The sequence below is a fragment of the Dasypus novemcinctus genome, chromosome X (assembly GCF_030445035.2).
Source record: "Dasypus novemcinctus isolate mDasNov1 chromosome X, mDasNov1.1.hap2, whole genome shotgun sequence".
In the NCBI taxonomy this organism is placed as follows: Eukaryota; Metazoa; Chordata; class Mammalia; order Cingulata; family Dasypodidae; genus Dasypus; species Dasypus novemcinctus.
The window spans coordinates 137,226,959-137,241,035 of NC_080704.1; the positions used below are offsets into that span (position 1 = coordinate 137,226,959).

The 14,077-nt window shown below is 36.7% G+C and overlaps 1 protein-coding gene across 1 annotated transcript in view; it reads right to left on the minus strand.

Moving 5' to 3' along the window:
• TENM1 (teneurin transmembrane protein 1) overlaps window positions 1-14,077 on the minus strand; it is a 1,381,582-nt gene that overhangs the window by 140,773 nt on the left and 1,226,732 nt on the right. Inside the window, exons 23-24 of the mRNA XM_058291548.2 lie at window positions 7,118-7,138; window positions 1,510-1,742 (exon numbers count right to left, since the gene is read on the minus strand). Coding sequence (XP_058147531.1) covers window positions 1,510-1,742; window positions 7,118-7,138 — 254 coding nt within the window. The remainder of the gene's footprint in view (window positions 1-1,509; window positions 1,743-7,117; window positions 7,139-14,077) is intronic.

The following is a 14,077-nucleotide window of genomic DNA, read 5'->3' on the forward strand; positions in this document are numbered from 1 at the left end:
GGATGTTATTTATGGGGAACACATGGTTGGGAGGGAGTTCTCCAGGGCATATATATAGGGTATACAAAAACGTTTGGATATTTGTTGGGTATTTTCAGAGAAGATGCAGTTACAAATGACAATTGAGGAAGTGCTGAGTTCCTAGCCAGGGGAGCTCTGTCACATTCCCCAGTGGAATAGCAACAATCCCCCAAGTGCAAGAGCAAGGACCATTGAAGAAGGATGCTCCAATGATGAGCCCTTGATACAGATGACTATGCTTATGAGCCTGTGTACTTAAAATTTCATCTAAGCCTAGGGATGCAGGGTGCCTAAGAGTTACCTCCTGAGAGCCTCCAAGTTGCTCAAAAGTGGCCACTCTCTAAGTCAAACTCAGCATATAAACACATTACCTTCCCCCCACCATGGCACATGACTCCTGGGGATGAGCTTCCCTGGAGTCAAGGGATTACCACCAATCCCTAACTGGTGATGCAACTAGAAAAAGACCTTGAATAAAAAGGGTAAATTTTGTGTTCTTTTAATTTTTCTATATGAATGTGGATTATTTGTACAATAATAATAATAATAATAACAATACATCATATTGGCTTTGTAAAACAAACTAAAATGAATGCTTCATAAAATTCACTAAAATTAATGCACAAAATATACTTGTAGAAGGAACAGAGAAGAGTGATTAAATAATTATGAAAATAGAGTATATGATACATGATGACAGATTGAAAAAGTGACTCTTCTCCAGCTTGGTAGGCTAACATGGTATGATCCAAGTCTTATAAAATCATGAAGCCAATTAGGAGAATACTTATTTGTTCTTTGAATTCCAGGCAATAGAAATGAAGGTTGGACTTTGAATAATAAGAAATAAATTTAGGACAAATAAAAGTAAGTTTGGACCCTCACAGAAGGCAAAGATCGTGGACTTTTTGAGGTGATATGATTTTAAAAATTGAAATTCTTCCATTCTGGCTGTGTCTATCATCTGGTGGTGATATGAATTGAAAATATAAGTAGCTTCAACAATGACTTAGATAAATTAATAGAAGAAAGTTTCATTAAGAGTTGTTAATCAGGAGTGTTTACAGTCTGAAGGATATTCAATATATTTAACAGTGGTAGAAGATGGGCACAAACTCCCTCTAAACCAAAGTAGGCCATGGTGCTAAAACAGGGTCCAGGAGTGAACCTTTTAGTTGCTCAACTGTGGGGAGTTTTGAGGGGAAGTCTCTGGGGAGAGGTTGAGGTGTTCAGGGGGCTTATGACAATAGCTATTTATCAACCAGAATGCAAGAGTTTCAATATTTTATAAGAGGTATACCTATACTAATTCACACTGTCTAAAAATTAATCCTGGGTGTGCCTATGCTCTGGAATAGACTTCAGAGATATCTGTCAGAGGCAGAATGTTGAGATGGATGGATTATAGTGCGGCAACAGTTTTGATGAAGTCAAACAAATGAGGTCTTTAGGTGACCAAAGGATGTTTTGTTTTGTTTTGTTTTTTACCTCGAGGGCTGTTCAGTGAAGCTTCTGATGCTTTTCCACCATCTCCACAGTGACTCTGGTCAAAGGGAAGGCACTGATCACCAGTTCCTGCCACCACTTCAAAATTTTTGGACAGATCTTTGGATTCCACAAGAGATTTCAACTTGTAGACTTTTCGCGTGTTAGTGTCTGATAGATAAAGTGATTCAGACACAGGGTCCATAGCCAGATAGTATTTGTGAGCAGGACTTGTGCTAAGGAAGAGAAAAGCAAAGTTATCCAAAGCAATTTGGACAGCATATACCCCCTGGGGTCTTCTTTGGTTTCAAATGGAAAAATTTCTTCTTAATAGATGAAAGAATTCATTTATCTTCCTTCTTATTTACTAAGGGGATGGATATTCCTGATGCATGTATTGTTTTTCTAGTAATGAGGCTGGATATGAAAAAATCAGTGCATATTGCTAACCTGTAATGATGTTGACATTTCAATACCGTCCATTTAGGGGTAGGTAGAAACAGAAGAGAAAAAAATCCTGGGAGATTATCAGATACTTCTTGTATCTTTCATGCCCTATTATCTAATTACCTGCTAGATACCTTCCTGGATATCTTATAGTCACCTCAAACTCGACAAGTCCAAAACAGAACTTATTTTCTGATCCTGCCTTCTTTATTCCTCCTAAACTTACTTCTATTCCTGGATTTCCTCCCTCACTTGTGGAGACTACTATCCTCCCAGGCTTGTATTGCAAACTGAGAGGTATCTATGAAGCTAGAAGAACATTGGTTAGGGAGTCTTGGGCTGAGGAATCAATGAATGAATGACAAAGTTTTCCAGTCAAAACTTCCTATTTTTTTTTAGATGACAACTATGCTTCTCTAACCCACTTTTTCTTCTTCCAGGACAAAAAAGAATTGATTACATTTAATTTTTAGTTATAATCACAATCAACAATACCTCTTAAAGGTTACACTAAAGTAGCCTTGATTGGTCTCTGGGTAATCCTGAAACTCTTAGTTACATATCTGCATGAGATCTCTTGTGTTATTTCCATCTGTATAGATGGCTGAGCTCATTCATTAATTTAGAATCTTCCTAACTTCAGTTTTTTTGAAGGCTGTAGGAACTTTGGATTTGGGAATATTTTGTTTTCAGGTTCATGTGCAACTGACATCAAAGTCCTAATCCAGGAAGTTGTCCTTAATCCCTCCTTTTCTCTTTACACAGCATTGTGTCTCTAAACTAGCTTCTAGAATTATTCTCTTCTTCTATTCCTTCTGCCAGTGCATTAGTTCAAACATTCATCATCTTGGCCTGGATTATTTTCTATAGTCTGGCCCAGAGGAGGTATCTTTGAAATCTTAACACCCCCCAACTTTTTTTCACACTGCCTCAGGGTGATAAAAATTTGATCATTTAGCTCCCATCTTTTAAAACTTTAAATTTTAAAAGTGTCTTAACATTACTTGGTGTGATATACTAGTCTTTCTTCATTTAGTTAATTCTCACACCCTTTTCAAGTCTTTACTCAGATATAATCTCTTGAGGGAAGACTTTCTTGAATTTTCAATCTGGGTTATTTGCACTATGCTTACCACTATTCTGGGGATTGATCACATATCATAATAAACTATTATGTATTTGTATCCCACCAATAAACCATGAGATCTTCTTTTGTTTATCTCTAATGTGCTCAGTGCCCAGCACTCTGCTTAGCATCCATGTATCCAACCCAGAAACGGGAAACCATTCTTCACTCCTTTCCACCTTTCTCTATATTCAACAAGTCATCATGCTTTGTTGATTCTACTTCTTAAATCCTTCTCCAATCTGCCCACTTTTCTTCATCTCTACTGTCATTAGTCTAAGACCCTGACATCTTTTACCTGAACTTGTCACTGCTTCCTTAGTACCATTTCTGTATCTTGTATTTATTTGTTAATTCATTATAGACTCCTTACTAAGTGCATACATTATGCTCAGAAACTGTGCTCCAATCTAGAGAACTACTTGTGAGTAAGATACAGCCCATTTTTTTTTCATGGAACTAAGTCTTGGGGTGGGGGAGGGGACAGATCCATAAACAGTCTATTACTGCCATAAATCACAAGTGTTACACCACAAGTACGGAGTGTGAGAAATGAGTAGAGATGAGAGGTACCTGATCTAACAGTACCTATCACGCAGTAATAGCCTTATTTTTAAAATTTTATTTTTAGAGAAATTCTAGAATGACATTTACAGAAAACTTATACCAAAAGTATAGGGAATTTCCATATAACCCTTCACCCCCCCCCCACACACATAATTTTCCCTATATTGACATCCCAGAGTAGTGTGGTACGTTGGTTATTTTATTATTAACTAAGTCCCATATTTTGTTCAGATTCCTTAGTTTTTATCTAATGTTCTTTTTTATGTTCCAGTATTCCATCCAGAATACATCATTACATTTATTTGTCATGTCTCCTTAGGCTCCTCTGGGCAGTGACAGTTTCTCAGACTTTCCTTGTTTTTGATAACCTAGACAGTTTTGAGAATTTTGTTGTAGGATGTCCCTCTATTGGAATTTGCCTGATATTTTTCTCATAATTAAATTGGGGTTATGGGTTTTGGGGAGGAAGACCACAGACATAAAGTCTCATTTTCACCATATCGTATCAAGAGTGAAAACTGTTAACTTGCCTTATCACTGATGATGCTGACCTCGATGATCTGACTGAGGTAATGTTTGACTTTTTTTCCAATGTAAAGTTACTCTTCCCTGATCTCCCCCCTTACCTTTCCATACTGTACTCTTTGGAAGGAAGTCACTATGAGCAGCTCATAATTAAGGAATGAGAAATTATGTCTACTTTGAGACTGTACATAAATTATTTGGAATTCTTTTACATGGGAGATGAGTGTTTTCTCCTCCATTTGTTTATGTATTCAACCATTTATTTATATCAGTATGGATTTATGAATATTTATTTTATACTTTGGGTTACAATCCAATAATCTAGTTTGTTGCTCCAAATTTTCCAGGGATGGCCACTGAGAACTCTTTGAGTTGGCTCATGTGCCTCTTTGACATATACCCATGGAAGTGAGGTGTTTCTTTTTTAGCACTTCCTTACTTTCTAACACTACAAGATGCTCCAGGCTCATTGTATATATTTCCTGTCCCAGTCTTAGAACCAGTTATTTCAAGAAGCCCTGGTTCTTTTTAGTGGGGAATAATATTAGAAACCAATATCTGAGCACTGTTTTTTCACAACTCTCTCCCCAACTACACATTATGAGCTCTTTGCAAGCAGGGACTATATTTATCCCTCTTACTTTAGTGGTAACAGAGTGCCTGATAAGGTCAGTGTTCAGTAAATGCTGAAATAATCTGTACTATAGGACATGAAACTAAGATATGAAAGAGTTCAGGCCTTGGCTACTTAGCCAAGCAAAATGGAAGGGCAAGTGTCATTAGAACAATTAAGATATCCTTATGAACCAGTATGTTCCTAACCTTATCTATAATTGCATTTGCCCTCTAAGTATATTTGTATATGTTAATGATAGTAAGTCTGGTAAATACTGATTTTGGATCCAGATGACAGATTTTAATTGGAAAGAAATCAGGTCCCATTGGAATACTTGATTTTTTTCCTACTTACCTTCATCAAATAAGAGAATCCGGTAGATTCCAGGGGCATCTTCAACCCTGGAACCACCAGGACAGGTGCTGTAAATAAAGTGTTAAGGACCCCAACAGATTCCAGAACAGATATGACAGTCACACCAGACAAGGCATTTCTGTAGCAAAGACTGCTTTAATAATGGTTTGAGTAAACTTGCTTATATATTTAGTTGAAGTTTGGCCTTCAGAATAAAATTTCTTCGGTTCTCTTAAGTCTTAGATCTAGAGTAAAGAAGGAGTCACAATCTTTCCCTGAAACAACCTTCATTGCTTTGGTAACCAGTTTGTGGAAGTTTCAACAGAGCCAGATTAATCATGCTTTGTTTGGGAAGAGTCCATAAACTATTTTTTTCCAAGAGAAATGTTATTTGTGCAAAAGCACTTTGGAATGCATTACATTCATTCATTATTGAATATCCCCAATGTGCCTGTGAGGGAAGTTAGCATTATCATTCTCCTCAAACCTCAGCTAGGAAAAATCAGGCACATAGGGGTCTTGCCCAGGGTTGCTAACAAATCTGTGCCTAGACTAAAATTAGATTGGTCATATTCAAGACTGTGTGCAAAATACCACCAGAATGTTCTTTTTTTGAAGGTGGCAACAAAAAATGAGTTTTCCTGCCTTATAACTTAAAAATGTATCCTATTTTTCTCAGCTAGGCTGTTCTCAAACCTTGAGCACTGGCCTTTAAAAAATGGAATAAACCAACACACCAAATTCAAATCTGATTAATGTTATTTTCTTCAAAGCAAACAGTCAGGAAGTTCCCCTACATGGATATGTGATTTCTTGCCATTTTATGCCATTTCCCAAGTATACTTCAGTTTTTCTGAGACTGACCCTTTTTGCCTTCTGAAAACATGCCACATCTGAGAAAGAAAGCATCTATGAAAAACTACTGGACTATATTCCAATTTGCTTTAATCCCTCATGTCTAGATAAACATTGTAATTTGAGAACTGTGAATATTTCTTTCATAATTTCAGTGCTAGACTTACTGTCACCTTCTGATTTGTCTTATATTCAAGCAATGCCCTTCAACTTAGCAGAGATCACTTCATCCATGCTAGTTAAAACCACATAGCTTGTTAAATGGACAATCAATGCTTATAATTAATACTGTGCAACACTTTACCAGTAAGCAATTTGATAACCAACTTAATTTGTTTAAAGTATCAGTTATGCTAAAGACGCATGGCTGATCTTATGCAATGGAATTAGAAAGTGGCATCTCCAAACAAAACCCAAATTAAAAACCCTATCAGTGCCATTTTGGTGACAATTGGCATTCAGGAGTGAACAAATTCAATTTTCTCCATTGCAATTTCAGGTAATTTAGAACAGATTTTTCAAGTGTAATGCATAAACAAATTGAATAGAAATACTCATTAAGATTAATTTCAGAGATATGTGCCAATGCTGGTAAATGGTCAGTTTAAAGTTTTTATATTATTTCTCTTGGTGGGAAGAAATAGAAGCCATGTGGTCACAAAAAAGAAAAAAATGACAAAATTTTGTTAAAGAAAATCATAGTGGTCACAGTTTCAATACATTCATCAGCTTTCTGGATCTCAGGACACTACTGTATTACCTCTCCCTGCACCTGCAACTTGGGAATATCAAAAACATTTGAACTTACAGACTCATTTGTGATACCACTTAAGGTAAACATAATAGACACTTAAGCATTTCTTTCCCATGAAGTACTGAATTGCCAGCTTTTACTTATCTAGTTTTCTCTTCAGTGTGTTCCGATCCTCCAGGAGATTCCCACTTTAGTGAAACCCTTTTCTTTTGCAAAACACTGGACCTGAGTCATAACTTCCAATTTCACTTTTCCACTATTATTTTAACCTCATTTAAGGAGCAAAATTTCCCTGTTATCACATTATTAGGAGGTGTTTCTTAGGCAAAAATGGCGCATTAGACAGCCACCCATGTGATTTGCTTACCTATGTCTGGTATCTCTGTTTCTAGGGTGCACAAGGTGTCCATGAGTGGCAAGTAAAAACAAATAAAGAGTCATTAGCATCATTCAATAAGAAAATCTAACCAGACACACCTATCCCTAACTCAGCTTGTGGTATTAGAGAGATTCCAAGGGTCAGTTGCAGAAGCGAAATTTGACCTAGTTCCCCCTGGCTTTTCTCCTAAAATGAGGTCAAGGTGATGGAATAAACTGGTTGGTGGGTGGGCAAAGCTTTTAGGAAGGTTTCTCAAAAGGTTCTTCCTGGACCATCTGCGTCAGTATCATATGGTGTTCTTGCTACATGTGCAGTTTGTTGGGGTCCTCCCCAGTCCTACTGAATCAGAATATTGAGGTAGGTCCTGGCAATTTCATTTTTAAGAGATTCCACTGGTGATTCTGATGCAGAGTAATGTTTAGGAGCCATTGGGCTAAGAGTTGACAAGGTAGCCATTGCAAAGGATCTGACTATTCTTAGACTCTGTTTTGATAAACAGAACCATCCTATCAAGGTGTACATTTTGTTTTATTATCAAGTTATATGTGCAACAAACTTCCCAACCTTAACCCTAAGCTACTTACCAGTTGTACACATTACTTAGCAATATTAAACACTTTTTAAAAAGTTAAAAGTCTAAAGATTTCTCATAGACCATGACAGAATGTCCCTGGCATCAAAACTGGTGCATAAAACAAACACAAAAACAAAAAACTGGTGCATCAAAACAGCTTTGATAAAACATCATGTACATTAACTATTAGGTCTTGTGTCTTCCAGCCATTTACCCTCCAAGGGAACAACTGAGGTCAGTGAAGCAAAACTGTTAGTCTAGAAGAAAGAGAAGACTTCGGGGGCCCCTGTCCTGTAATTCTCTGGGCACAGAGTATTGCCTAGAGCATTGTATTATGAGACCTGGTATGAGGTTTCTCAAACAGAGGGCTGGTTGTATACAGGCCTAACTTTGGGTCGAAACTGCCTAGAATGAAAAAGCTATAATCATCTGTGAAATACAGTTATTTTAATTTTAAAACCTTTTTATATCTAGCCTTTATGTCATTTCAACAAACATGAAGATAACAAATTTTTTATCTAAACTAGAACATGTTTTTATTCCTCGGAATGTCAGGAAAGAAGAAAAGATGCAAAATTATTTCATTTGAAGCCATTTGCTACTACTGATTCAATTTCTGGTTAAAGAAAATCTTTTTGGAATTGCAAGAGTTGGGCCACACTGACTCTTCTGTTTCCCTGGCCTGCCAGAAGAGGGTAGGTATCATAGTGATTGACACAGAAAGTCAAAAGCTAAGGATGGGGAGCTCTGATTAGAAACTTGGCCTTAGGTATTTCCATGTCTTTGAATTTCTTTGTTTCTGGTTTGTTTTCGTGGCCCCAAATTACAGGGTGAGTGTGCTCTAGGCTGGCTCTTATTACTGTGACATAGTCCTCCTGAAGGAAGTTTAGTCGTGAAAGTACTAGAAAGACCTCATTAAAACATGGTTTTATCTACAACAGATTCTCATGATACAGAACCATTTGTGTGGCTTCAAAGGGTTTTGAAATTCTTAGGTGATGGCACGGAGTGGATAGGGGGATGGTTTGACTTTCTTATAGTTGTTTCTGATTCTGCCAATAATGTCACTGTGAATTTGGAAAGATGTCCTATATTATGCAGAGCAGCCACTCTCATTAACATCTCAGAGGGAGGAAGTGAAAATGATGGAATTTATTTCCAGTGTGTGACCTTGTTCCATCTTAGAATTGCTTTTAGTTAAGGATTTAAAACTGAGCCACCACCAAAGTAATTCTGCTGCCTAACTAGCAACTGACTACCTGCTGAGGTGCCAGTGTGTGAGGTTTTCACAAGTACCTGGGCCCATCAGTGGGCATCACCACCTGGCAAATGCCTGACTTGAAGCTTGCAATGAGTTAAGAGGAGGAAAGAGAGGAATTGCAAATCTTTTTAAAGAAAGAAATATCCCTGATGGTGGTGTCTTTAAATTGTTCTTCTACTTTCTCAAGATCAAGATGATGAAAAGGGCCTTCTATTTTTTTTATTAAAACTTATTTTATCAAGATATTAGCATAAAATTCACGCTTCTAATGCATACAATTCAGGCGTGTCTAGTACATTCAGGAGTTGTGCAAACATCACTATCACTCAATTGTAGAATATTCTCATCATCCAAATAGAAACCCATTCCCAATAGCTGTCAGCCCCCATTCTCGCCTCCCTTCGGCCCCTGGCAAACATGAATCTACTTTCTGCTCTATAGATTTGCAAATTTTGGAGATTTCATATAAATGGTATCATAAAATATGTGGCCTTTTGGATCTGGTTTATTTCAGTTAGGAAAATGCTCTCTACTCTTTTTTATATTTTTGTGAGTTGATGCTGGGAAAGGATATGACACTTCAGAGTTTCTATCTAGTGACCTGGCATCATGGGAGAGTTCCTGGCATTCTCTGTGGTAGCTTCAACACCTTAGTTGGTCCACATGCTGTTCTCAGTTTCTTTCTTTGTTATTGGTCAGAAATATTTGATATCAAAGAACTGCCTACTCTCCCCGCTCATCTTTCCATAGTGTTCCTCCTTTGAACACACAGTGATCATTCTTGCCAGTCACTGATTTCTTAAAGCTTTCAACTCCAGCAGCCTTCCTTCAAGATTACCCTCCCCAGGCTCTGGATGCACCCATTAACCTTATCACAATTTACCTGTCTTGTGTTTCAGGGTCCTGCTGTCAGCTGGCATTCCCTTTGAAAAGCAATCTGATATACCAATCCATGCCAAGGAATTAAATGCTGATTTTGGCTTGATGGATCACTTTAACAGAGATTCTTGTGTTTGCAGACTATTAGAGGTGCACTACTACAACTCAAAGAAATGCATTTCTTAGAGTGAAAATTTTGGGCACTGTGCAAGGACCAGCGAAGAAGATGTTTCTGAGTGAAGTGAACAGAGTCTTTTAGTGCTCTGCTTATACATGAAAACAAATAAGTCTACATGTAATGATTCTACTATCTGTAGCCCTGGTGATATATGCTGAAAAGAGGATGGTTCTTAGTCATTTTTCAGATATTGTAGAGCTCTCAAACCCCAAGTTCCATTTGTTCCTTCATCAGAGTACTCTACAAGTTCCGTTGCCCCTTAGTATGCTAACTGCCCCTAAATTGGTATTATTCAAGTGCTACTCTCCCGGTCAATGACAGGAATCCAATTGTGAGAACAATGTGAGAAATATTAACCAGTCACTATAACAAAAGCAGTAAAACCTCAAGAGAAATTTTCATGTCACACTGACATTCGTTGAGTCCAAATTATTCAAGGTACCAAGAAACATTTAACAGGTTCTTATTTTCTTCTCTCTTTCATATTTTAAGGGAAGAACAAAATAACTATCTGGAAAATAACAGGATCCTGAACAAGAGCAGCATGAATTTTTTATAAAGAATAAATCATGTGCAATCATGTTTAATGGGTTTTATATTTGTGAAATTAGAAGATGAGAATAGAGCAAGGGGATATTACGTATTTGAATTCTTATAAAGAACTTGATGTGATGTTTCTTATTTTTATTTATATAATTATCTCTGTTAGTATTAAGAGACTAAAGGTGGCCCTGAGGCCAAAATTGAAGACAAAAGAAACAAAGTCATCATTGATGAGAAATAGTTGAAGGACTTGGGGATTGTTAGACTGAAGAATAGAAAGTTCAGGAACTTATGAAAACTGTCTTCGCATTTGTGAAATGCTGCCAGGTAAAAGAGAGAAGTGACCTCTGTGCTGCTTCAGATGCCAACATTTGCTACTACAGAGTAGAAGTTTTATGGAGGCAGATTTTGACTCAATATAAGGAAGAGTTTTCTAACAAAGCAGTCCAAAGATTCAATGGGCTGCATCGAGAGGTATTTAAGTTTCCTATTATTGCAAGGAATTGAACAAATTTGAGATGACCAAATTTGAGATGACTAGTACATCAGGGATGTACTGGGCTTGGGCAGCATGTTGGACTAGATAACCTCCATGGAGCATTCCAATGCTAAATTCACAAATCTGTTATATCACTTTTGTACTCTTGAAATATATACATGTAAAATTTTAACATGAAATGCAAATACCTAGGGAATCCAAGCCTTAAACTATCTCATATAGAAATGAATCTGTCTTCAAAACAATTTTCAGAGAATATATTTTCACAACCCCTTCAGGTTTAATCGCACGATCTTATAAGTGTTCCTTCCTTATTATCTCACCTCAATCTCCCACTGAACGGAAGTGCTAAGATGTGTATGTGGAGATGCAATCTGCAGTAAACAGACAAAGGGATACTTTACACTTAAAATACAATAAATAATATTGTTGCTCTTGGCAGATTTCTAATGATAATGATATAACTGACTTTTTCTCTCCCTCCCTATTGAATTAACATGGGACCAGCTTAAAGAAATAAGTGTTTGGCAACTAATAGAAGTCAAGATATTTTTGAGCTCAGATGAAAGAAACTCAATTGGGGACAGTTTGAATCAGTAGAGTTGAGGGAGGACAAATCTACAGTCTTCTAAATTTTGGAATGTTGAGGGCAATTTGGAATTGTTCATTGTGGCCCAAGATGGCACAAGAAGATGGAAGAGAAGGAAATCTAGAAAGGCATCCATTAGTGGCAGGCTTGAAGTCTTCCCCAAATGTTACCAAATGTTGGACTGAGGACTACACATCTGTGGATCTCAAAACAAGATAAAATGTGTGAGACATATAAAAGGATGCTCAACTTTAAACCTGAAATCAATTTTATGGATAGTGAAATCGAGAACAGCATAATTTATTGCCCAAAGCTATTTAATGAATTACCTGACAGAAGGTGAAGATCTAAAAGTTTCTTAATCCCTTTCTATAATAATGATCTGTTGACAAGATTGCTCTTTCATTCACAGTTTTACGTGCAATCAATAACATGACTATGTTAGTCTGTGTTTCCAAGGAAATAGATGACTGAACCAAATAAAATGATTAATATGCACTGGGGGGAGCAATTAAATAAACAAATTTTAACAAAATGAAGTTTCTGTCTAAATATGGTAGAATTCAATGAACATTATAGTTCTTAAGGTAACAAGACCTTATTAAATCAATTTTTTCTCTACAGAAAGTTTAAATCTGGAAAAGTTGTAAAGCATATACATAAATTCACCAATTATATATGAAAGAGCCAGTGTACAGAGTATAGGCTACTGATGAGGACAGATGCTTTTATTTTTTAAAAAGTGAATATAATAAGAACTCGTAGTTTCTAAGTAAACATGGCAGCTAATATGTGCTAACATAAATTGGTTTGATGGCTTTGACTATAGCTAAACAGTTAGGGAATTACTTGTTAATTAGGTCAAAATGAGAACATATATCAAATCATGTTATTGCTCTGGTGGCTAATTGCAGGAGTGTTGGAATAATAAAGGGAAAATTATTTTTTTTTCTCATTCAGTCTAACGCAGGGGATCTTAACACCAGGAGTCTATGCAAGGGCTTCATCTACAGGGGTGGGTTGTCAGAGGTGGGGTAGGGTGGAAAGCAGAGAGATAGGGAGTATATGACTCCTGAAATCACATGCACAATTTTGAGTGAGTGTTCTTTTTTCTGGGAAGAGGATCCATAACTTTCAGCAGATTCTCAAATGGATGTGAAATTAAAAAAATAAAAAAATGTTAGGAAGCACTGCTCTAAAGAATCTCACTTTAGATAAGCCAGCTAAGTAGACTTAGGCTAAGTGAGAGAGTCTGGGTGTGTGAGCCCAGAGTATGTGCATGCCAATGTATGAAGAACTGTGACAATGAAAGAGAACAGTGTTGTGGATTAAGAATGAACAGAAGTATTGGACAATACTTCAAACTCTCAGAAACTATATTTTTTATACAGAGAAAATTACTTTGCAATTAGAGTCCAAGTTACTCTATTTTATTCTTCAAATGACTCTGTGCTGAAGGTCATAAGGTACTTTGGACTAAAACGCAAATTTGTAAATTGTTAAGGATCCTTGACCAAGGGAGAATCCCATATATGAATGACGATTGCTCAATCTTAGGTAAATTTACATTTAAATTACAAAGGAAAGGGTAAAACTTACCTGGGTTTTCTTTATAATAATATATTTTTTTCTTTTATAAATAATTCTACAGTTTTTCCTTTGAGGAGTTAGCTATATAGGGGTCAGTTATGGAGGCTTATAAGGGTTTGCTATATAGGTTTAGCAGGTAATGACCTGACAGCTAATATCTGTTGGAAACGTCAGGAACTTGAATGAATTGTTCAATATTCCTTTCCATGTTGGTCATCATGTGGAAGATCATCCTTAGGGTTTTGAAAATAATGTAGAATGTTGTATCAATAATTTCCAATTCCAGGCATACAACCACTTCAGCCTTCCTTGTTGACTCTGCAGTAAGTAAGTGCCCAAAGAGTTATAGTGATGGAAATGACACACCTCTGTGGGGTGTGATATCTTGAGGTACAGGAATACTTGATTAGGGCAGATGGCCATGAATTAGTACCTCTCTAGACTCTCTAGATGTGTTTTGTCTTCATAAAGTCTTAACTTTACAGTTTATTTTTCCATTAGCCAAGCGATTTACCAGCTTTCTTCATGACAGCATTTGCAATTATTTTTAAGAAATGTATTAAAATGGGGTGAATTAATGTGAAAAATGGATGGGGACTTGGGACTAGAAGATTTTTCCAGCTAGGTGTAAAGGGATAACTAAGATTGAAAAGAAGGAGGAGAATTCAAAGCAAGCATGAGAATCTGAAAAATTTTGAGGAATGCATTCAAATTTCCATGAGTGTGACTGTAAGTAAAGTGTTAAATGAAAATGACTCAAGACTTATATGTTTTGACTGGCCTTGATGGTGCTCTGTACATACGAGTTGTTTAATCAAGGTCTCTGCTCTCCCAG